At 40.4% G+C, this 19,758-nt stretch overlaps 1 protein-coding gene across 1 annotated transcript in view; it reads right to left on the bottom strand.

Moving 5' to 3' along the window:
• Positions 1-19,758, bottom strand: part of LOC122817306 (serine/threonine-protein kinase SMG1-like) — a gene marked incomplete in the record, with an annotated part of 2,898,779 nt that overhangs the window by 444,862 nt on the left and 2,434,159 nt on the right. Inside the window, 3 exon segments of the mRNA XM_044090530.1 lie at positions 5,172-5,361; positions 5,448-5,604; positions 17,542-17,768. Coding sequence (XP_043946465.1) covers positions 5,172-5,361; positions 5,448-5,604; positions 17,542-17,768 — 574 coding nt within the window.

The following is a 19,758-nucleotide window of genomic DNA, read 5'->3' as shown; positions in this document are numbered from 1 at the left end:
ACCTGCTGGGGACAGGTCTCTCTCTCTCTCTTAGCCGGAGAAGGCTGGCTTCCCCTAATCAGCATAACCAGGTCTTCTGCCATTTTAAGCATTTGATGTTGTGGAAAGGAAGCAGGTGCTTGAGTTTGGGTTGTCATTTTTCTAAGTGTAGCTCGTACTCTTGGCCTTAGAAACTCGGTAGTTTTAGACAGAACTGAAGACGTGAAAGTCGTCACCGGTTTGTGTCGAATATCGGTAATGCAAAGAACTTCCTTGGAAGCCTGTGCCTGCACAGCGGCTCCAAACCCATCCAAGGTAGAGACGTCCGCAGGTTCCGTAGTTAAAGAAGAATCTCGCGGCATACCAGACTCCGAACGGATCTCAGTAGCGGCCTGCTAATCCATCGAAGCAGGCATCAGGAGCTGCGAAAGCACCTCACTGAGTACTGGCGAACTGGCGACTAGCTTAATGGAAGCATTGGCGGCGGCAGTTTTGGACCTGTGCGGTCTGTGTCTGTCTTTATCCTTACGTTTTTTTTTGGAAGATCGGTAGTTGGATGGCTATCCAAAGCCATTTTGGAATATGGAGATCGAGAGCGAAGTATTTAGCAACAAAAAGGGCCAGACGACGAATACTTCGGCTGTTGAACAAAGCACAAAACTGACAGCGAGGTACTTCGTGGTCTGGGCCTAAACAGGTGATGCAGTAAGAACAGAAATCTCGGTGTGGTATTTGCTTTCCACAGACGAGACAATTGTTAACTTTTTCTGACATCGATTAGAGCAAGAGAAAAGGATCCCCAACGGGGTACTTAGTTTTAGAAGACTTCAGGATGACTCAATTCGGAAATGAAAACTCAGATAGCGGCCGACCGGCACTCATGCGAACTGCTTCTGGCTCCTCGGCAAGAAAGACTGATGTAATGGCGTCGGCTGCCTGTTTTTATACCCCTGACGACCTGACGTCAGTCCTGAAGCGACAGCAACCGACCCTGAAATACTAAGTCTCTGGTATTCAGGCCGACTGAGGGCTCCCTGCAGGCAGATAACCCAAGTGTGATGACTAACAGTGAAACACGAAGGACATCCTTGTGTTGTTACTAGTACCTCGCCAGTGCAAGATGTTTTAGTTCCTTGCAGGAATGACGGACAATACTTGGAAAACTCCAAGAAGGAAAAAAATGAAGACTGAGAAAACCAAAATCTTAAGAGTTACTTCTACAGTCATTCTTCCTTAAGACCATTTACTAGTATTTTACAGTCTCCCACTGCCAGCTTAAATACCTAGATAAAGGCAAACCTTCCATAATTTACATTCATAGTGACCTCTGGTGCTAGCATATTTCCTTATATAGGGTATGGCATTAATATTCATAAGCAAAAGTGTACTGATGTACAGGAAACCCTGGTGCCCCACCTCTCAATGAATAAAACTGACGAGTTATATATCACCCTTTTGCTATGGCCTCTATGGACAAGATGTTTCACACTTTGGACTATGAATAAAATACCAAAATGACAGGAAGCACTAAGGTTCAATAAAAATCCAAAATCACATACACAGTCAAGCGCTTTTGTCTGTAAGATATGAAAACCATGAATGGACTAAAATGTCCAATAAAAACCCTTGGATCGCCATCACAGCCCCACCAAATGGCTGAATCAATCCCTTACGATGTTTGAAAAAAAAAATCACTTTAGATATGCAAATACAAAAATTGACCTTAGGCCAATCAAAACAACTGCCTATTGAAATGCAAGTTTAGAGTAAAAAAATAATCACACGTTCACATATCAATACTGAACCTTTGGACTGACACACCCCCGTGGTTTGAACCAATCTAAATAAGATATTAAAAAAATTTTGAAATCCAATCGCATAAAGCAACACTGACCATGAGCCAAAGGCCACCACTACCTATGAAAATGCAAGTTAAAAATGAACTAATAACACGAAAAATAAAAATACTAAATGTACCAAAAAATTGCGAATGCTTAACAATACAACTGCATTATATTTTCAATGCTCTAAGTTTTAGTTCACTGCTGATGGAAATGGCTTTGGTTAGACCTGTTAAGTTCACAGTGTCTGAATGTAATTGCCACGGCATCTCTCGGTGAAGCAGATAATTTCGCCAGTCACCTGAATGTTGTTTGTTCTGTTGTCTTCGGTATAAAAATGTTGAAGATAACGAAAGTGTGACAGCTGGCAGCAAGTTGAGCCAAAGTACTCATCATCCCATTTAGCAGTACTATGAAATGTGTTAAGTTCTTTTATTAAAGGCGTTGCTAGTGTTTCTGATGTAGAACTCAGGACGTGTGATGCATCTTGCCACATACACAGCCCTGTCCAACTTACAACTGTACATGACGTTAACAGTCCGTTTAAAAACCTTGTTAAAAATAATGGTGTTGGAAGTCTGTCTAGATAAACAGACACTGACTACAGTTGCCACATTTGTAAGTGAAAACTGAACCACTGCAAAGACCCCCAACGGTCTTTCAATAATATTTTTAATATTAGGTCAATTCTTATAAGTAAAAGTAGGAGGACCTCTGAACAGGATTCTAAATCTCATCACTCTGTAGTAGAAACCAATTTTTAACGACTTTGCAGATGTCAAAACCATCTAATGAATAATGCAAAACCATATCATTGCTCATGAAAAAAGTTTGAAGAACTGTCAGACACTAAGGATCGAACCCACGGTGTCCAGTTAATAGGTAGAGAATCTACCACTAGACAATAGTACCTGTTCATTTCAATGTTAACTTTACTGATTTCATTAGTAGAAGTCACAGCCTCCTTTAACAATATGTGCATATTTCCCCTTACCTTCTTGCAGAATTTATTGATAAAAGTCGAACTCCAATAGGATAACCTCTCTCCAAGAACATATTTTTAAGGATGTTGAAATTGTGAATACAGACGATGTCATCAGAAGTCAAACGGGATAAACGTATGAACTGACTTTTAACAACCGTCTTTCTTCTGATGTAAAGGGTTGCTTTGGAAATGTAAGAAGGCATTAAAATGTTGGTTTCCGGTAGATGTTAGTAATAAGAGTACCCTCTTCCCCTTTTGAAATAATGTCCAAATAATGTGTTTGACATATATACAACGTGTAAAGTCTAAAAACAATGAAAATAACTGCAAATCAAAGAAGAAGCTTTCAAACTGCTCTTTGCTATCAGACCACATTATTAGGATATCATCCAAAAATCAATAAGAAACACAATGGGAAAACAATTCCAGCTTAAAAATTATCAATTTCCCACCATAAAAGAAAGGCATTGACAAATATGTGGGGGGCATGTGGCCCCAACTGCTACCCCATGGAGTTGTTTAAAATATATGCCATCAAATAGGAAAAAATTGTTGCCAAGAATAATTTTCGTCAGTTCCAAAACCAAAACTGAGTCACTCTCGGAAAGAGTACTGTGCCTTTTCATAACCTCACTGAACTCTAGCCCCAGTTTGTGGGGAATTACTGCATACAAATGTTTGATATCCAAAGTAATCAAAAAGTGAATTTCATCGCTGGAAATACAAAGTTTTTCCAGTAAGTCCCATGAATCACTTAAAATGTGTGGAAAGTTCAAAAACAATACCTTTAGTCTCCGATCTATATATATATTTTGCCAATGGTTCTGTTTATAGATACCTTGGAGGCAACAATGGGGTGAAGTGGTAGGTCTTGTATTAAAGTATGTTTGGAATCCTGAAAATCTTCGGAATAATAGGCAACTGTATTTTCAAAAACTCATGAAGTTGAAGAGAAAACTTTATCAAACAATAACCATTCATCCAACTGGATGTTAACTGCACTATAGGCAATTTTGATTTCATTGGCTGACACAATATGGTAAACCAAACGGTTTCCTTGTAAGGAGATCATTTTACCAATGCAGTCAATAAGGTCCATGATAACCAAACCCCCTCCTTTATGTGGCTGCATACATATAATATTTTTATCTGAAGTTATTTTGCTAAAACCTCCTTCTCCTGTGCGAGAAGATAAAAACATCTAAATTTCTTCTTTTTAGCCAGTAGATTTCTAACTTACCTTTTACATGTTTTTTTCAAATACATTAATTATGGGGTGGGGTCATTGGACAAACTGCTCCTTTTAAATTCATTGGGAGAAATGTCTTTAACCATCTCACTGGCATATAAAATACAAAAATGACGCTTTCTAATAAAAAGTTTAAGATCCAATACCGTTTGTCCAATGCTGGTTCATCCAAAGGGGATAAACCACAAATCCTTTCACAAATTGTTTATGGTGGTCTGGATTAACTTCTAAACTTGAAAATGTGTAAATATTAAAATTATAGAAAGAGGTAATAGAAACAGTTCCTTCGTTTGATACAACAAAAAAACCCATCTAATGGTTCTGGCTAAATTACAATTTCCTGAACAGAAGTAATGGAAACAATTCCTTCATTTAAGGCAACACTCACTGGACTTGGCCTGATTAACTATGCCTGTACGGACCATTGCTGTTGTCCTTCATTTGTTCCCCCTCTCTATTCAGTTTGAATTTTCCTGCCTTGCTGGTTGTTTTTTTGCCAATCTCTCTGATCATCTCTGAAGAGAGTCGTCCAAAGGGAAAGCATATCAATCTTCATAGTGGTGGTCCTCGTGTTGGTCATTGTCCAAATCATCTATACTGGTATGGTGGTCATCATAGAGAACAGGACCTGTCCTTTTAACCGCAATTTTGTGTTTTGTTTTTATAATCATCATCGTCCTGTCATTTTGGTATTTTATTCATGGCTTTTACGATCCAGTGCCGGTTTATCACCTGTATTCTTAAACTTTGGACTACAAAATTCAATGTTACACTTGTTGAGGTAATTACAAATGAATGCACAGCCTAAGTTAACAGTACACAGTGCAAGCTACATACAGCATTAGGCAGTTCTGGAGATCTTATTTCCCTTACTTTTAACACTAGAACTAAGTCTGCATTTTATTGCAACACAAATGTCACCAATTTGAGTGCAGAAATAGGACAAGTAAGCAAATTATCAAAGGTCAAGAAAATTTTAATGACAAAGCATATTTGTTTGGGTCTCTGCGAGATTATAAAATTAAATTCTAGTAGGTGGTTTGGATCAGCAGCCACATTTAATCTTCCATTTCTCCTCAAAGAGGAGCAAAAATAATTTCTTTTACTTTTCCCTTACCTGACAAAGTCTGTGCAAAGGTACCACAGAGTCGGAAGAATTCCTTGATGGTTTGCAATCTCTTCAAAAAAAATATCTCCTCAAGCACTTGCCGGTGGTGATCGTCATCAAAAAAATTAACCTGGGTACTGCGAGCTTCCTTAATTATATCGATTTTCCTCCAGGCTAGGGGTACTTCCATTTTGTTTAACTGAATGAAAAACATTAAACTTGTTGAAAAACTTGCATATATTTTTTCTGCTTGCATGCAAACTGCTAAAATGCAGATGCCCTTACCTTTTCAATCAAGAGCCCAAAAGAAGTTTCTACTTGGACAAACATTCCATCAAATGCCACCAGTAACATCTGTCCAGCTGACATTTTTGGAGTTTCCTCTACAGAGCTTTCTACTGTCCTGGGCTGAATTAGTTCAGTGTACTGAGCATGAAGCACTCTGAAAAGAAAGGAAATGAATAAACTGCACTGCCGTTTTATGAACTTGGGGCTTCTCACCCTACAAGAAAAGAACTACAAGAAAACTGCTGCAAAAGTACTACTTCTAAAAAATGACTTGGACAGGCTGAACTGCAGGACAAACATCAAACATTTCTTACTATTACCAGCTCTACTAAAATGTACAAAATATGTATTCAACACATCTGCGCCATCACAAAGTGGCTGTGTACAGTATCCATCAGTATGTGGAAGGGATCAAAATGGCAATTGCTGCTTGGAGACCAAACATGGCACCCCTGTACTCTTCACTAAGTGCTCGACAACTGTGGCTTTTTCCAAGTACAACTGTCAAAACTGAGGTCATAAATATGCAAAGCCTTATAGTGGCTACAGCTCGTCTGTTTTCCCTTTTACTCCGCACTTTCAGCATAAAAGTATTTGTCTAAAGATTGCAGCCAGTTTTGAACAAGTTCTCGTACTGGAAGGTAAACTTGTCTAAAAGATCTCTTAAAAAGGTATGAGCTCACATGTGTGTCAGGGCCCAGGGTGTAACTTACCTACCTCCCAACTGCAAGTGCAAGTCTGAAATAAGCAGTTTCTACCAAAAGGTAGATGTGGCAGTTTTTCTAATTATGGTATATTGCAAAACAAAAAAAATATAGCGAATATATGTCAGTTCACGAGTATGTACTTTTTTTTTTTTTTTATAACTGTCGTAAATATCATACAACCATACACTTCTATCTAGGATACACAGACACCTTTTTGTACGTCAACCCCTTGAATGCCAATTTATATTTAATTACTATAGTCCAAGAAAACCAGACCTACAACCAAATGACATTTTTCTGCAACAGCCATTTAGCACTGTACTGAATCTTGTAGATGCAGCATTTTAAGCGGTGACAAACTCAGCCAAATGCAGTATTAAAATATGCATACAAAATCTTCATACCTCAAGCTTCCAAAACCATGTAAAGGGCAATCAAAACTCATGGCAGAGGGTCCAAAATTACAACAGTCAAAATTTGCATGTATGTAAATTTGTGCCCATTGGAGGTGGGGCACAAATGTGTAAATTTGTTCTTGTGAAAGGTACAACCTATAAATTTAGGACACTTGCAACTAACAGATGCACATCTGCACAGCTGTACCACAAAAATGTATTCGTACTGGACTGTAAAAAAAAAATACACATCTGTTTTTGTGGCTTGCCATATACAGTAGCTTAATTAGTGTAAATTTGTACATTTTATTTGTCCAAGACAATCAATAAGCATACACTTACGCCACAGTTAATTAAAAAAGACATCTCATCCTGGAAATGAACCAGAGCTCTAAGCATTTCTAACCAGGCCACAACAGGACCTATATATTCTTTCTTGCCCATCTTGGCCATTTTTAATGCGAATCCTCCCTTCCCCAGAAGAAAAATGATTTTGATAATTTTAGTTCCATATGATATGAAAATACAGCTAGAGCAATATTCCAAAACTATGTTACCATCTGATCACAAAATTGCCTATAAACATATTGCATTTTCCCATAGTAGTGTCCTTCCCGTTCATCATAACATTATAGAAACTTTGCAATTGGTAATTGTACCTGTGCACGCACATCGCACACAGGACAATTAACTACAGCTACTTTTACAACTGTGTACAGCTCAAAATGTCCGTCTGACATTGAATGAATGAATGCAAAAATAATGTTCCAGAAATGCATCTCAGCTCATTGCTGTTACAGCCTAATGTCCAGTCGACTTCAACCCCCACTGTGCCCTCTGATTTTTAGAATCAAAGGTAAAGACCCAAATTCAAGGAAAGCTTTTAAATCTTGTTCTTATATAATTAAGTTTCTAGAGTAGGGCTTTCAGCAGAAAGCACTTTCTGAAGAGCACAAAGGAGAAATCCTGTGTACTTGTCATTATGTAATGAATGCAATGAATGCATTCATTGCTTTCATTATGTAATGAATGCAATTTTTATTTTATCTAATTGTTAACCAAGTAAGCCCAATGGCAACCTGGGAACACTGTCTGGTTAAATGACAAAGGTCTCAAAGTACGTAAATGGAGGTGGAAAGGATTAAACCCTATTCATTAAGAATTCAAAGTCTTAATCCTCTGCAATTTACTAAAATGTTAACAGAACACATGCTGTTTCAACATGCACTTTCTGAAAAGACAGTGTAAAGTCTTATAACAGTAGAGGTCCTCCTTTTCACTGTTGCAGTATTCATCACCTCTGGGATTTCCTGCCAAGGATAGCCCAACATCTGGCCACTACACCAAAGCTTTTATTACCTAGAAGAGTCGTACATCAGAAATATGCTCCCTGGACAAGAGCAGGGCCCTAAGAGAACTAGGAACCTAGTAGAAATGACAACTTGTACATTCAGAAATGGGAAGACAAGAAGAATCTCTCGCACATAAAGAAAATATCACCCATGGTAGAACAGGAAAAGAAAAGGGGGTAAAAGGGAGGGAGTGAATACTGCAGCAGTAAAAAGGAGGACATCTAGTGTTATGGTAAGATTTTAAACAACTGTACTATGTCCTTCCATATCACTGTTGCAGTATTAATCACCTGTGGTACAGTACAAAACTACTGTGAAATATGAAGGAGGAAGGCAAGCAGAAGCCCTCCACAAACTCATGAAGGATAGCCTTGGTAAATCCTGCCCTGGTTCTGGAAGTGACATCCAATTTGTAAAGTTTAGTGAATGTGTTAACAGAAGACCAAGTAGCAGCTTCAAGGATGGAGTTGGTGTCCAAACCCTTGAAGAGAGGCCCCAGGGCAAACCACTGCTCTAGTAGAATGAGCCTGAAGAGAAGCAGACAACTGTTTGCTATGAAAACTGTAACAAAAAGAAATGGCCTTGGAAATCCAGGTGGAGATGGGTTTGCTTGAAGACTGCCAAACTCAGTGTCCTGGTATGAAAAGAAAGAAAGTGTCGATCAGATTTACGAAAGACTTTTGTTTTGTCTAAACAATATCTGAGCTGTCTACGCAAGTCCAAGGTATGAAGAACTTTCTCACTAGCAGACTGTGGAGAAGGATAAAAGGAAGGAAGCTGGATAGACTAATCAAGGGACAGCTCATTAACCATCTTGGGCATAAAACAAGGATTCCTACAGAAGGAGGGCATGTCTGTATAAAGAAACAAAAAAAAAGGAGGGATCAAGGCCTGGAGTTCAGAAACTCTTCTGGCAGAGGTTAAAGCAATCAACAAAACAATCAGCACAGGGGGACAACAGAGGGTTTAGGGGAATCCACCTGTAACAACTCATAATAACCTTTTCTGTAAGTCGGATTCCTGGGAGCAATCACACTTAAAATGTTAGCACAAAAGGTATCCAGGTCCGGTGAAACAATAATGCGACAGAAAGTAGTTAGATAAAATGCTTTAATCCAAAAGTAGATACTGTAATCACGAACAAATCAACAAAAACACATTAACGCCTCCAATATTACGTTTTCGTTTGAAAAGACTTCATCAGATGTGGGTTAGTTTGTTGTTTAGACTCAAGCTCTTCAACATCAGGAACTTGCCAGTCAGGGGTGGTATTGTCTCAGTCTTATTCTCTGACACATCGACTGTTCGTAAGTTGCTTGCCAGTTTCTGTAGATCTTCTGGAAACTCAGTCAGTCCCTTTTCAGTAAATTGGAACACACCAGTTTTCTGGGCAGTTTCCAGATGCGCCTTCAATGCACTGTTTCCCATTCTATACCTTTCAAACAATCAGATAATTCTGGCAGCTGTGATGCTGACAAACAGAACTTCCCCTTATAGCAAGGTCAGCATTCTTCTCCGAAACACTCCTTAACATTAACAAAGCAGCGATTAACTACAAACTACATTCAGAATGGTGCAACACACCTTCAAGCTTTTGAATCCAACTATTTGATTCCTTAACCTTGGTTTAATATTATTTCTCACTTTCATACAGACTTGTACACTATTTAGGCGTATCAGGTTTAGCCCCATCATCGTAGACCTACTTCCGCCACGCTCAGCATGAAGTCAGGTGGAGTTTTGTGGTGGTATCGTATACACAGGTAGTCATGCGCCAAAACAGATGTCCAGTGGAGGCTGGACAGCAGCAGGGTCAAGCCTAGATTTCTTGGCCACCTTCTTAAGCAGCGGTTTTACCTTGTGGTGAGTGAATTCTGCCATGGTACCTGGGGCTAACGTATACAGCTCAGCAAGCTCCTCGTGGTGTCCTGCAGAGTGACAAGAGAGAGACTTTGGATTGATTAAGTATCATTTCTCTGCATTTTTTTTGCTGTTGATCGCTAATTTCGCCTAAAACGCGATTTTCTAGCGTTTTTGTGTTCTAAAAAGCTTATTTTTAATGCAAATTTTACTTATTTTTCTGATTGCACTTGTTTAAGTCGTTTTGTCGTTTTTGTGTTCAAATCATCTGTTTAACTGTTGTAGGCTACACACTCAAGTGCGCTAGCCTTTTCTGAGCATTAAAAAAGTTTTAAAGTACTGTATTTTTGTGAAAAAAAAAGAAAAAAAATATTCTTGTTTCCCACCTTTTCTAAGCTAGTCTAGTCCAGTTTTCAGGTTCTGCAAAATTCAGGGCTGTGGTACAGGTTCCTGTGTTGTCCATACCTTACTTGGATAGAAGGCAGTTTCTCTGTTCACCAGTGAGAGTGGGGAGCTTTGAGCAGCCTATCTGTCCCTGGAGGAGTGGTCTCAGCAAAGCAACTAGTAGTTTATTGGCCATTTTGGGCTAATTTCTCTCTCTTTCATCTCCCTGCTATAAAACCTGCATTTGCGCGGTTTTGCACCTGTATACAGCTCAGCAAGCTCCTTGTGGTGTCCTGCAGAGTCCTACAAGCAGCAGAGTGACAAAAGAGAGACTTTGGATTGACTAAGTATCATTTATCTGCATTTTCTTTGCTGTTGATCGCTAATTTCGCCTAAAACGCGATTTTCTAGCATTTTTGTGTTCTAAAAAGTTTATTTTTGCTGCAAATTGTACTTGTTTTTCTGATTGCACTTGTCTACGTCGTTTTAGTCGTTTTTGTGTTCAAATCATCTGTTTAACTGTTGTAGGCTACACACAAGTGCGCTAGCCTTTTCTGAGCATTTAAAGTGTTTTAGAGTAAAGTACTGTATTTTTTTGTGAAAAAAAGGAAACAAAAAAACAAAAATATTCTTGTTTCCCACCTTTTCTAAGCTAGTCTAGTCCAGTTTTCAGGTTCTGCTGAATTCAGGGCTGTGGTACAGGTTCCTGTGTTGCCCATACCTTACTTGGATAGAAGGAAGTTTCTCTGTTCACCACTGAGAGTGGGGAGCTTTGAGCAGCCTGTCACTGGAGGAGTGGTCTCAGCCCAGCAACTAGTAGTTTATTGGCCATTTTGGGTTAATTTCTATGTCTTTCATCTCCCTGCTATAAAACCCGCATCTGCGCCGTTTTGCGTGCCGGGCAGCTAGGGTTAAACTATTCCCGGCTCCACGAAGTCTGCTCTTCAATTTTTCCCTTGAAACTAGTCAAACTCTCAACTTAAGCACTCTAACCTTTCCTTTTACAGTCCAGCACATGCTCAAATCTCTTAGTAAGCACTAATAAACGCTAGCACTACACCCCCCCCATACTACAGTGAAGTACAAGGCTCCCAATTCGTCCCTACCGGACAATCAGTAAAACAGTTCACTTTATCTTTTCAGGCATGTCCAAAGGGCAGTTTCAGGTGTACTCTCCAGTCCAGCTGGTGAATCTGGACAACTTGAGGCAATGTTACAATTGCCTCATGTACATAGACAACCCACTCCTGCTTCCAATAAACACAAATGTATGTGAGAGATGCAACTATACAGCCAAAATGGAGGCCAAGCTCTCTCAACCCAAGACTGGAACAGTCTGTCATGAGAAGGGGGGAATCACTTGCACCACACTACCAGTCTCACATAGACCAGTCATATCTGCACCAGCAAACACACACAAATATACAAAAACATACTCGGAGGCTCTAAATAAAAATCTGCCAAAGCAGCAGAGTCCTCCAAAGCAGACATCCAAGCAACCTCCACCCCCCCCCCCCAACAACCACCATGTATCACATATTTCACAAAGTCAGTGTGCCACGCAATCACAGCCCTTTAGGTTAAATAACACACCCAATACACTAGTAATAGGCGACTCTATTGTCAGGCACACTGACGTCCTACTCACTAGACTGAACAAGCTACTGTAAGCTGCCTGTCGGGTGACAGGATCCGCCACATAACACAAGCACTCAGGTCACTCCAAATCAGGTACAAATATGACTCTGTCATTGTCCATGTTGGTGTGAACGACCTGAGACGTACCTCCCTGGACTACATGAAGAGAGACAGAGGAGCTCTCTGATCCTGTAGCCCAGGCCGGTATGACCCTGACCCTGAGTAGCATCTTGCCCTCACTAAGAATGATGCCACAGGATAAAGATAAAATGATCAATTTTAGCAATTGGCTAAGCTAATGGTGTCGTTCAAAGGGGATCCAGTGTCTGTCAGCCTGGGATGACATGCTCGACAAGCCACGTTGCTTTGCCAGAGACGACTTGCACCTGTTGCCCTTAGGTTTTCGAAAACTGGCCAAGGTTCTTGCCACCCCCATAGTGCCTTTTTTAGGCAAGGCTCAAAAGACAAACCCACCTCCATAAACAACACAAGAAACCAAAAACTGAGGGTAATGCTACTCAATGCCAGACGTCTAAACCTCAAAATGCACGCACTCAAGGCACTCCTCAGTATGGAGAGAATCTATATCTGTGCAGTAACAGAAACCTGGTTCAAGGCTCCAGAGAGCACCCCAGCACTAGCAGGCTATAACTCATACCATACCTTTTGGCCCCAGAACCTGGACCGAAATACCAAAGGTGGGGGTGTATCCATTTTCATCAAGGATACCCACACCTCCAGGTTAGTGGCACAGCACGAGGCCTCTGAGACCATCCATGTGCAACTAACGGTGGGCAAAGCTGCTTTTCAGATTGTAGTTTGCTACAGATCACCCAATCTTGTCTCAGGACCCCCACTCAGCATTCCTGAGAACATTGGAAACACCATGATATTGGGTGATTTCAACTACCCAAACACTGACTGGGAAAACTACTCAAGTACTAACTCCTTTGCCCAACACTTCCTAGAGTTTATAAACTCAAACCCCCTGGAACAACTGGTCACCACTCCCACAAGAGGTGACAACATATTGGACCTGATCATCACCAACATGGGGATCAATGTTCCACATCAGAGGTAAACCCGTCGCTGGTAAGATCAGACCATAAACTAATCACACTGGGCATCCACATCCCGACCCCACCCCCAGTCAAGGAAACCACTGTGAAAAACTTTTCAAAAGCAAACTTCACACTTCTCAAGACAGAGGTGGAAAGTTTCAAACCCCCCCCCCCTTGCTAAAGGATAATGCTGCCCAAACCGCAGAATCCTTTACAAATGCATTCTATGAGCACCTACAGGAATGCATGGATCGAGCCATCACAAGTAAAACCAAGACTCACACCTCCAAAAAGAGGAAACCATTCTGGTGGACCCCGGTCATAAATGAGCTATACAACAGGAGGAGGAAACTATTACACGAATCATCAAAGGTCAGCTTCGAAAGAAAAATTGCCAAAGACTCTAAAGATAATCACAAAACCTTCTTTAGCTATGTCAAGAATCTAGGTGGCAACTCTCAGATCTGCTCTGAGCTAGTGCAGAATGGCAAAAAATACACTGAACCAACTGACATTGCCAACATCCTGGCTGACAGGTTCAGTGCAAACTTCAGCCCCCCCACCCCACCCCCAAAAGGGCCTGTGTCCATTCCAGAAGAATGTAGAGCCCCAGACATCACAGACACACAGTTGAAAACAGCCCTTTCCAAAGCCAAAAACACAGCATCAATGGGACCGGATGGTATCCCAGACTGCGTCTTACACGAGCTCCAAAATGAACTAAACCCTCACCTAAATTCACTGTTCAAACTCAGCCTTACCACAGGCTCTGTACCCAAAGAATGGCATACAGCAACAGTTATCCCGCACCACAAAGGTGGTGCCACAACGGATCCTGGGAACTATCGCCCTATAAGCCTGACTAGCCTGGTCTGCAAAGCTATGGAGCGCGTCATCATGGAACTCATTACCAGAGAAATTGGCAACCTCCTGACACTGGACCCTACCCAATTTGGCTTTGTTAAAGGCAAATCTTGCCTCCTAAACCTAATTGATCTCTTTGAAACAGTCACCAAGTTCATAGATGAGGGAAAGGTAGTCCACACAGCCTACCTGGACCTCGCAAAGGCCTTCAACACCATTCCCCACTCTGGTATTATAGATAAGCTTACCAGCTTGAATATTAACCCCTATGTCACGAGATGGGTTGCCAACTGGCTCATGGACAGAACTCACATAGTCAGAGTTGCGGGTGCCATATCTGACTCTAAACCGGTTACAACTGGCATCCCAAAGGGCTCAGTCCAGGGAACCCTCCTGTTCGGTATATACTTCTCTGAGGTGCAAGCACGGGAGGACTATGGCTGACCAAGTTCACAGATGACTGCAAACTGGGGGCCATAATCAACTCTCCAGCTGACACAGACATCCTCCAGAAGGGTCTCACTGAGACGAATACCTGGTGTCAGAACCATGGCCTCAAGCTAAATGCCAAAAAGTGCATAGTCATCCCCTTTGGGAAAAACAAAGTGCCCACGAACTACCACATAGGTGGTAATCCACTAAGTACGGAAGATATAATTAGGGATCTGGGGACCCAAGTAGATCGCAACCTCTCCTTTGATAATCACATTGCCAAAGTGGTTAGAAAATCCTTCTATGTAGCCCACCTAATCACGAAAGGGTTCACATCTAAATCAAGAGAGGTCATTGTGCCCCTCTACTCATCGCTCAACAGGCCCATAATAGAGTACACTGCCACATTTGGGATGTACCTTACTCAACACCTGCAACAGCTGGAAAGACCACAGAAGTACCTCACCAACAGATGCCCTATGTAGCTCGACTAAAGAAACTCCAGCTCTACTCGGTTGCTTACCACCTACTCAGTGGTGATCTCTGCCTGATGTACAAGGCCATGTCTAACCCTGAATTAATGGACATGCTCCACCTCAAGAAAACCAAATCTCTTAGAGCCACACGATCTAGGGATTTAAACCTCAGCACAACAATAAATAGGACATGCTGGAGAGATAGATTCCTGTCCCAGAGACTTCCTCGCTCTGGAATAGAATCCCAGTCTGTGTTAGGCAAAGCCCCTCACTGACTCTTCAAGAGAAATCTTGACGAGTGGATACGAAATTGTAAATTTACCCCTGGGATCACTTCAATGGCCCTGCTGGACAGAGGCGCAGGAAACTAATCTAAAAGGGAGGTGAAAGCTAACACATTCTGGCTAGGCTTATAAATGCCCTTGGGCAGATAAGCCTAGTACCTACCTATGAACCTATAAGATAAGTGGAAATGGAAGGATGGCTACGTAAAGTTTTGGGTACAAAAGCCTGACAGATGGAACACAGAGTGGTCGACAGACACACACCTAAGCAAAACAGGCACCTATTGTGGCAGCCCTTAATGTGGAATCTGCCTCCCACACTAACATTTCCCTTTCTTGGATGACATGTAACCCACTGAAAAATGCATGAAAAAAAAAGAACTCCAATATAGGGTACTTATCTTGAAGACATAGGTGCAGTACAACCAACAAAGTGAAGGGCACTTAGACCAACAGATCTTGTTTAGACTAGCAACAACAAAGTTGTGGATTGAGAGCGTACGTACAATCACCTTTATGCCCTACACTTGGACAGGAAGTATACGTCTGATGTACGAAGCTCCTAAGTAATAAAGACTTTGGCATACTGGCTGGATGTTGGGGTGTCCTTGGCAGGAGATCCAAGAGGTGATGAATACTACAACAGTGATATGGAAGGACATCAATAAGTATGAAACTTTAAGGACTGGCATTACTGGCAAATTTAAATCATCACTGATTTATCAGAAAATTAAACATTTTTATGAAGGACAGGGAAAAAATAAAGCAAAAACAGGGACAGCTGAAAGGTAGAGCTATGGCATCAGAAAGCTTACACACAGACTTGCCCAAAATAAATATGCAGAGCAGTTAAGTGGTATGAAACGCTACAATATAAAGAATGTAAAATTTAAGATGCTTATTAAAAGAAAAACATATCAAGAAAACAATAATGCAAGTAATACTCTGTGAGGGTATCAACTTTAAGCTTCAGCTTCAATAACCTAACATGATAAACTGTAGCCCAAGTAACAGCAGAAACTAGCTCTTGTTTTAAAATGCAGCAATTCTGCTTCAGTGCATTCTCATTCACTTTCAACATTACACAACAAAGTAAGACAGTATATTACTGCATACCTTACCAATCAATTACCAACATTTTAATATAAAATGATATAACAATAAAATGGGCAGGTAAACTCTGCTTTATAACATACAGACACCCTGCATGCTCATCTACATCCCTAATCTACAGGGGTGCCTGCCAGGACTTTTGAAAATATTTACCACCTTCCAGAGAGGTACCCCCCCTCTCCTTGAGGATAGTCAGACATCTCAGATTTGCTTCCGAAACATTTGTGCTGCTGCTGCCATTCTCAAAACATAACTGCCACCGTTTCACTAACACATGCACCTTAAAAGCAACCTTAAAGATATAGCAAATACATTAAAATTACATTAAAAAGCAACAAGGACGTAAACGTACATACATTTACCTTGTTACAATTGTTTTCTTTGCTGACTCCCTTGCACCTTTTACATTTTTATAAACACAACCCAATTCTCTACCCGATATACTACTGGTGTCTGGCATCTCACACCACCTCTCCTTTGGAGCCAATACAGCTACTTTCTGGACAATGCCAGGCATTACACTTCACCAGGCACCCCCCACCTGACTTACTGTGCAAAAGGCCTTGTGGAAAGATTACTTAAGTGGTGGAGTGAGGAGGGAACAGGGTCGTCAGCAGCCGTCATGCTGAAGTGGCCAGTTAAAGTCCCGATCAAAATCAGTGATATGAAATAAAATTACATCACCATTGGTGCAAACATCTGCCCACTCACTGAAAGATTTTTGTGTCATTCTTCTTGGTCTTCACCCAGATGTTTCACAGAAAAAATCCTTTTCTATTCCTCTCCCAGGAGGGCAGAGCTGGCAATCAGCATCTTCATTCTATCCCCACTGGATAAGCCCACAATCAGGCAGACTCCACTCCTGAACCTGGATGGCTGGGGGTAGATGAACATCCCGCTTCTATGCCACTGGGCCACCTATACCTTTTTAGTTTTATGTTTGAGGCTGGGACATCTGGTGTTCTTGTGATGGGAAAAGTGTTATTCCCATACAATCTGACTTTTTTAACCACTGTTTACATACTGTATACCTATCTACAGCCATATTCATCTGAATGCAAAGTCAAAAAGAAAAGATTTATCTTGCAGGAAAAAGAAAATCCATGGGGAGAAGCAGGCTATACTGACATCATTTGTGCCTTTTTGGGACCCCACAATGCAGCTCAGTGAAGGATGAAAAAAGTAGGCAGATGAAAGTCTACATATAACAAAGAGACAATGACTCAGACTGTCCAAGTTGTCCTCAGTTAATGCTCTCTAAAACTTCACTTGTTTACATACATATCATACGGATACAAATCTATACTTGCATTATCACATCACGCAACAAACATTAACTTCCAAAAGCAAAACAAAAAAATCACATCAAAACTGCAGATAAATGACACGAGAATGCTCTAAAAAAGCCAAGAATGGGATTCTGGGCAGCCCTTTTCATCCACTACAGTTGTTTCTTACAACACAAGGCTTAGGCATTTTTGGGCAGATATAATTATTTTGTTCAAATAAAAAAATGAATGATTACCTGGCAACATCAACATACTGAGCATTTGTTTCTTCTTCCAGACCCATTACTGCATTTCTTAAATAATCCTGCAGAGAATCCACCAAAGTTTCAATGGCCACTCCATCAGTGGTTTGCTCAGTAATGTTATCCATTTCATGAAGCATACTCTCCAGTGTATACTCTCCTTTCATCAAACATCGAAGAGCTTCGGGAAAAATGATCTGCCTGAAGTTTGTGTTTAATTCCTAAGAATGTAAAGAGTCAAGACATTACAAAATTACCTTTTCAGAACATTTAGTCCAGACGAAAACTACATCTCACAGACATACTGTAGTCACCAACCATTCGCAATATCTACAACCAATTAGCTGCTCCAGTACAGTACCAAATTCCTTCGCCAATACCTCAACACGATCCTAATCATGAAACTGGTTTCAGGATTATGGTACTATTGCTGCGAAGACATCTGTGATATTGCATCCCTTTGGATATTTAAAGTTTAAATCCTGTCTCCACTACACAGACAGTTTGTTATACAGTTGATGTTTCTCTCTCCCACTGGAAGGCATTCCCCATGGCTTTATACAGCAGTACTAAACATTTTTTCTTTATTCTACTAGCAATGGTCCTGCCTAAACATACCAGTATGTGAATGGCTATTCCTGCCATTAAATGGCAACACAAATGTTCCTTGAGATTTCAGGAAACCAAAAGCTTTAGATTGCTTTTGTATTCCAAGTCACCTTCTTTCCTTAGCATGTATCCTGTTCATGTATTCAACACATGTATATTACTAGCTACTTTGAAATAGTCAAGTCTCAATTACCATTAGTCACTTACTCAACAGTCCCAAGTTTCCTTTTGCATACATTTTCTAGGATGCCTATATCCTAATATAAAAAGAAGCTCTCAAATCCACCAAAGAGACCGTGTACGAAATGGACTCCCTGTGGCACTTCATTCCATGTGTGCGCCTCAATACAACATGAAACTGGTCTAAACTCCATTGCTAGAACCACCCCTTTTTAGGAAAGTTTCCACAATACTATCTTTTCACTTTAAACGCACACGTTTCATCTTCCTCTCTAACTTTTAATAAGGGCATACCAAGTCAAAAAAAAAAAAAAAAAAAAAACAATATCCACTGCTCCTTTGTTGATTTAGTCAAAGAATGTTATGTTTAAAGAGCTAGCGTTTTACCAAGATTTAGTTATTAGGATAAAGGAACTGCAGTGCATTAGCTAAATATGAAGTAGGTATCTTAGTGCATATGTTATAAATGTTTACATGGGCAAGTTTTAGACAGCACAGCCAAGGCCAACATGGTGTCAGTGTAATCATAAGCACACTGTTATGGCTAGTGTCTGGGAAAGGATGACTAGCACTTGATTATAGTACAGAGAAAAAAAAAAGTAATTCCATTAAGCAGATATTAATAGTGTGTTGAACTTTAGGCATTTTAAATATTTAGCATTAGCTTTGTTGACATAATTAACCATTTTGGAGGATGTTGAAGTTGCATGTCTTTGTAGCAAAGTTACTGAAGTTTAGGATGGGACTGGTTGTTTCTGATTAGTAAAGGGTGTTTTTTGATGAAGGCCATCAAATTAGCTGAATTATGCAACTGTACTGCATTAAATAATGCATTCAGCACAAGGCCTCACATTGGTAACTGCTTTAAGATACAGATGAACATGATGTTGCATAGTCGAGCATTAAAAGGGAAGTATTAAGGCAGCTGAAAGTCTACATATAACAAAAAGACAAGGACTCAGACCTTGGCTATTTGTCTTCTATGGTGTGTTACAGTGCAGTCTCTATAAAGTGAAAATACTGACAAAATTCAATGAATTGATGATTATGATTGTATGTTATAATGCATAAACTCCCTGTAGTACACAATTTGATTTCCTCAGCCTCCATTTGTCAACTAGGTGACTGAGCAAGTCACTCAGCAAGAAAGGACTCCTGGGTCTTCCCTGAAAGGGAATATTTGTGTCTCATGGGCTTACCATGTTAATAAATCAATAACAAAATGAATGTGGGGAGGCTGTGAACTAAGATCACCATGACAGAAAACTTTTTTTTTTTTTTTTGCAGATTAAAAGACTTAAAAAAAAAAAAAAAAAAAAATCAGTACATATTTGCTGGCAGAAGACTGCTGAAGAACAGTAACTGCCATAAACCTTTGTAATATGACCAATTCTGTCAAATGCAGTTAACAGGTTGTTTTAG

Source organism: Protopterus annectens, chromosome 12.part0 (assembly GCF_019279795.1).
Source record: "Protopterus annectens isolate FY-2018-M chromosome 12.part0, PAN1.0, whole genome shotgun sequence".
NCBI classification, from domain to species: Eukaryota; Metazoa; Chordata; order Ceratodontiformes; family Protopteridae; genus Protopterus; species Protopterus annectens.
Note: the sequence above shows the minus strand (reverse complement) of the source record. Positions and strands in the feature narration are given on the sequence as shown.